The 6,154-nt window shown below is 38.1% G+C and overlaps 1 protein-coding gene across 1 annotated transcript in view; it reads left to right on the forward strand.

Moving 5' to 3' along the window:
- SHROOM3 (shroom family member 3) overlaps window positions 1–6,154 on the forward strand; it is a 148,569-nt gene that overhangs the window by 120,114 nt on the left and 22,301 nt on the right. The window contains exon 5 of the mRNA XM_069098242.1: window positions 2,288–2,344. Within this exon, the coding sequence (XP_068954343.1) occupies window positions 2,288–2,344 (57 nt within the window). The remainder of the gene's footprint in view (window positions 1–2,287; window positions 2,345–6,154) is intronic.

Here is a 6,154-nt window from a genome sequence, read left to right on the forward strand (position 1 = left end):
TCTCTCCCCCCTCCCTCTTTTTCTCACTCAGTTTTCTTCCACAAATCTATAACCAAATGAGGTAGGATCCATGAATTTTGCCAGTACTATATACAATAGCCAGTGTGTTGCGTGAACTCGTTTAAACAAATGCATACTTTTTCTATTTGCATTTTTAATATGCTTCTTCTATGAGTAATTATATATTAGGTTTTAAGTGTTATACCCTTAGAATAGAATTTGCTTTTAGAGGACCAACTTTGACACAATACTCGTAATTAGCTTAACACAATGCCTAGCATAAAGTAGGCACTTAATAAATGCTTTTCCCCTTCCTTGAGGTCAGAGTCCTGATGGCAGGGCAGGTTTTTCTTCTGCAGTCTAGCCTAAGAAAGTCTTACATACTCACTGACTTTATGCCAAGAGTATCAAATCACACTGAGGGAAATCTGGTGAGAAAAACCCTTTATGAGCTAGTCCACAAAATGAGACCCTGGAATAGGAAAATTAGAAATGGAAAATTACCTCAGAGACAAAATTTCTAAAATCCTAGGATGGTGGAGTTTGGAGAATGTGGTTTTTGTTTTTCAAAGAATTAACTATCAAAGATCCTTTGATGAGGAAAGGGAAGAGAATAAGCACTTGTTAATATTTTTTGCAGATTGTTTTTTTGTTTTTCAAAGTATTTGCTATCTAAAGTCCTTTAACAGGGGCGGCCAGGTAGCACAGCGAGTAAGAGCACCGGCTCCAGTGTCGGGATAACCTCGGGATTGAATCTGGGCTCAGATACTTAGCACCACACCCAGAAATAACTGGCCATGTAACCTTGAGCAAGTTACTTAACCCCGATTGCTTTGAATAAAAATTTTTTAAAAAAGTCCTTTAACAGAAGGAGAAGACAATTAAGTACAGGACACTATACTAAGCTCCTTAGAAATATTGTCTCACTTAATTCTCAAAACCACATTGGAGGGTAGGTGCTGTTAAGAACCCTATTTTATAGTTGAGGAGACTGAAGCAATTACGGTTAAGTGACTTTCCCAGGGTCTTCACTGTTGTTTAGTCATTCAGTCCTGTCTGACTCTTCGTGATCCTGCAGACAATAGCATGCCAATATTGTCCATGGGGTTTTCTTGGCAAAGATACTAGAGTGGCTTGCCATTTCCTTCTCCAGTAGATTAAGGTAAACAGCTTAAGTGCCTTGCCCAAGATCACACAGCATCTGAGATCACACTTGAACTCAGGTCTTCCTGACTCTAGGTCCAACATTCTGTGCACTATGGCACCACCTAGCTGCCTCTATTCTTGGAAGGGAGATGTGATAGATATCTAGCCCTGAATATCTGAGATTTTCCTAAAGGAAAGAAGCAATATTTTAAATAGAAACTTCCAAAGAGAATTTACCTTTTTTTTCCCAAAGGGAATTTCTTTGCCTATGAAGTGTTCCACTGGAATTCTGGTGTCATATAATAGAGCCAGCCCATGTGGTCTGGCTCTGATTTTGTTTGGCTTTTGGTCTGGACTTGTGATGTTGTTGGTGTGAAAATTTGGTCGTCTGGTGCAGGTTGGCTGAGTTTCAAATTGTTGCTTGAGGCATTGAGAGGTTAAGAAATTTGAATGCAGAAGTCTGGTGCTGCTCTGATCAGCACAGCAGCTTTGATTTCCTCCATTAGTAATTTAGGCCAGTTCATCCCTCCCAAGGCACCCTAGTAGCTCGCCATACTAAAATTGAATTAAATATGGACACTCAATCAGCTTTACCCACTGGGGCTAAATCTCTAGACATCCTCTAGCTTCTTTCTCCTCCTGTAGCTGGGATTTGCCACTGGACCCATATGGTTCCAGAGGAGAAAGTGAGGCTGGTGACTTTGCCCAGACCTCCCTCACTTAAATCCAATTCACTTGCAAGTCATGGCATCATCTCCCTGAAGTCATGGTTCTCTTTGAGAAGGAAGGACAATCAACAACAGACGTGTACTGTCATAGGAAGCCAGCTAGGTGATATACTGGATAGAGCTGAGTTCAAATCTGGCCTCTGGCACTTACTAGCTGTCTGACCTAGCCAAGTCATTCTGCCTGCCTCTGTTTCCTCATTTGTAAAAATGAGGATAATAATAACATCACCTACCAGCCAGATTTTAAGGATGAAATGAGGTAATATGTATAAATCACTTAGCAGAGTGCCTCACATACAGTAGGTGCTTAATAAATGTTTGTTTCCTTCCATGCTGCTTAATTAAAATCGTTTTGCCACTTCTATTCTTGACTTATATCCCCGTTCCACACTTGTGTTCCATATTTCGAACAGCTATTGTTCCCTTTCCCAGTTTGTAGTAGTCTTTTCTGCAATGCACTCCAACAGGAAGTAGGTTATTACATTACCTGCTAGCCTGCCAAGATTCTTCTTGCTGCCTTTACCGGGATTAATTTCATCTCAAAGCTGTCTTTCCGGCTACAGTACTTAGGTAGAGGCATGTGCTAGCTAATCTCTCGTCCCTGGTCAAGGCTCAGTACTTTCTTTGAGAGTTTACCAGGATCCACAAGAGATGAGATGGAAAATGAGAAGCAGGGGGAAAAAAGATAATTTCAGGGTCATCTTGTCTGGAGTCAAGGGCTAGACTCCTTGACCTACAAAAAGCCTTCCAGTTCTCAGACTCCTAGGGGTTTTGATAGCATGCAAGAAGTGTACAGACCATTCACACCCTCCCACAAAATGGGCCATTATAAAAAGTTTATTTTTCCTTCTCTAGATTCCAGAGAAATCACCAAGGAAAAGTTCTGGCCCAAACTATTTGACGCTTTCAAAAATTAGCATTTAAAATTCTTTCTCAGTAGTAAAGAACAAATATAGTAGACTAAAATAATCATATAAATATAGATATTTATTTGACTGAATCTGTTTTAAAATTATTAATACCTTATTTTGCATAACCTTCATTTCTCCAACAAAATTTATTATGCTCTAGACAGACATCAACAAACCTGAACATTTTGAAATACAAAGAACAGAAAGAGAGGATTATATATGAAATTGTGAGAGCTATTATCTGAGTTTTTTGTTTGTTAAATATAACACAATAATAACAAAACTCCCCTGCTTTCTCTCACCCTTTCTGAATGTCTGTTCTCTTAGGTGGATTTTCAAATATTCCAATGACATTCTCTTCTTTCTTTTCTCCATCATTATCACTACCCAGCAACCCCAATAGATATCCTCCCTAGGAACAGATAAATATGGTCAAACAAAAACAAATTCACACAGTAGCTGTGTCTGAAAATATAATAGCTAGCTTTCACATAGCATATTAAAAATATATCTCATTTTATCCTCCTAGCCCTGAAAGGTGGGTGTTACTTGTATTGTCCTCTCTTTACAGATGAGGAAACTGAGACAGGCAGAGGTTAAATAACTTTCCCAGGGTCCCTTAGCTAGTAAGTGTCTGAGATTGAATTTAAATTTAGTTCATCCTGATTCCAGATCCAGAATGGTATCTACTGCACCACTTAACTGACCCATTCTCTACCTCTAGTCCATTACCTTCATGGCAAGAGGTGGGAACCATTATTTATCATCAAATTTCTGGAGTCATGATTGGTCATTGCAGTTAGTCAACAAGCATTTACTAAACACCTACTATGTATTAAGCTCTGGACTAAACACTAAGGACACAAGAAAGGCCAAAAAAAAATCCCTTCCCCCAAGGAGCTCACAGTCCTATGGGTAATAAAACATGCAAGCAACTATGTACAAACAAGATACAGACAGGAGAAGATGGAGATGGTACAGAGGGAAGGTACCAACATTAAGGAAAGGGTTCCTGCAGAAAGTAGAGTTCTAGCTGAGACTTGAAGGAAGACAGGAGGCAGAGAGGAGGAAGGAGAAAATTCCAGGCATGGGTTCAACCAGTGAAAGTACTCAAAAGTGTACATTTTTTTAATCTCCTAAATGTTTTTGTGACTATTGGTCTTTTTCCTCTGTCTTTCATGTCTTTGGGATATATGATTTTTTGTTCTTTCCAGTTTCTTTGTTATAGTCATTGTATATACTGTTTTCTTGGTTCTACCCACTTGACATTAAACCCATTCATATAAATCTTCTCATGCTTCCCTGAAATTTTCTTATTTATCATTTCTTGCACTGTACGTCTGAAAGATTAATGTTAATGTTTGGGTTTTTTGCATGTTTTAAACTGATACATCTCTTTAAGAAACCTCAGGATACAAGTAGCATAATGAAGTTAATTAAAAGATCCACATCATTAAATATCAGATTACAATTTCAATTACTATCCTGCTGGAAAAATCTAACTTTAAAAACTAAGTTTGGTATGGCAAGTCCTAAGGATCAGTGTTGGATGAGGAATAACATGGTGGTCCAAAGATAAAGACCATACACAATGCATACTCAGCCTCTAGTGTAAATTTGCAAACCTGCCAGGAGGAACAGACAAGCTATTCTCACTCGATAAGGATCCCATGGAAAGAGACTGTTAAACTGACTTAGGAGGTTTGCATCTGACACCTGATCTGTCAGAGCACATACATACAAATATGTAGTCAACCAATGGTATTTAAAAACAATAACAAATGAACAAGCCCAGATTGCATATAGTTGGAGCCTTCTGATGGTATTTCTTCTTGCCTCTATTTATGTTACTCATGTTTGGGATCTAATGATTTTTAAAGATCATCCCTTATTCATCTAATCGAGACCTCATTGAGGAAGGACCCTACATTTTATTGGAAGTTTCAAGTCAAATGCGTAAATATCAAACTTTCTTTGTCTTCAGACTCAACTACCTTTAGGGAATTTGCCATTACAATCTGTGAATTTACTGGAACCTTTCCCCTCTCCAATTCTGGTATTAATTCCTATACATCGTTTTACCATAAAATAGCTCCTCCTACAAATCACCACATATTTTCTCCTCCTTAATCTTATTTTCCAGAAGTAATTATTCCCTACCTATTTAGGGGAACCCTGCCACCTTTTTTACTTTTGGAGAACCCCATCGATATGCTTATAATTCATATCTATTTATGCCATTGCATTAAACTCACTATCACTACCATAGCTACATAGGGTGCTGTTTTTAAACATCCTGCATTAGTGTCATTATAGCAGATCTTTAAATCTATATTCATCATAGGAGTGCAGGAAATCTATTTTTATAGAGGAATTAGCTATAGGATATTGGGGAAAAATTCAAAAGGAAATAAATCTTCCCAAAAATAAAAATCCAAAAGTATTAATTGAATTTTTAAAACCAGACTTTAAAACTAGTGAAAGGAAGAGAGTGTCTCTCAGATTATATATCAAAATTATGAATTATCCCCAAATTCTTTCCAGAAAACAGTAAGAAAAGCTGAGAGCTAAATTTGTGTATTTATTTTTGGCTTTTTTTTTGGAGGGGGAGGACAGGGAAATTGGGATTAAGTGACTTGTCCAAGGTCACATGGCTAGTAAGTGTGTCAAGTGTCTAAGGACGAATTTGAACTCAGGTCCTCCTGACTCCAGGCCAGTTCTCTATTCACTGCACCACCTAACCTCCCCTGAGAGCTAAATTTAACTGCAAATTCAAAAGCCTCAAAGGAAAAATGTCATTAAATTACATTTTCAGAGTGAAAGTATTTCTCATGCCAGAGAAACATACTTTTTAAAAAAATGGGAAGAAAGACAGTATTCAAAAATACTATTCAAAATAGTCATTTTTCATAGTATTCAAAATCCCATAAGCAGTAAAAGAGAAGAAATCGTTAATTCCCAGAGCATCTCCCACTTTGAATAATACTGGTTGTACAATATGTTATGCTGGTGAGATGGCAGTTGACCCTGTCACTTACTTTCTTTCTGCCCTGGAAATCTGTAAAAATACATTAATAGAGGGTGGTTAGGTGGCGCAGTGAGTAAAGCGCCAGCCATGGAGTCAGGAGGATCCGAGTTCGATTCCAGCCTCAGACACTTAACACCCACACACAAAAAACTAGCCATGTAACCTTGGGCAAGTTACTTAACCCCAATTGCCCTCCAAAAGGCAAAATAACAACAACAATAAACATCAATAGCTCCCACCTTAGAATTGAGACCCCAGCCAGAAATCTCACTTTGGCAAAGACAGCAATTTAGGATCTCTCTCTCTCTCTCTCTCTCTCTCTCTCTCTCTCTCTCTCTCTC

The sequence above is a fragment of the Petaurus breviceps genome, unplaced genomic scaffold, assembly GCF_028583685.1.
Source record: "Petaurus breviceps papuanus isolate PSGF00001 unplaced genomic scaffold, PetGlider_PUasm1.0 126, whole genome shotgun sequence".
NCBI classification, from domain to species: Eukaryota; Metazoa; Chordata; class Mammalia; order Diprotodontia; family Petauridae; genus Petaurus; species Petaurus breviceps.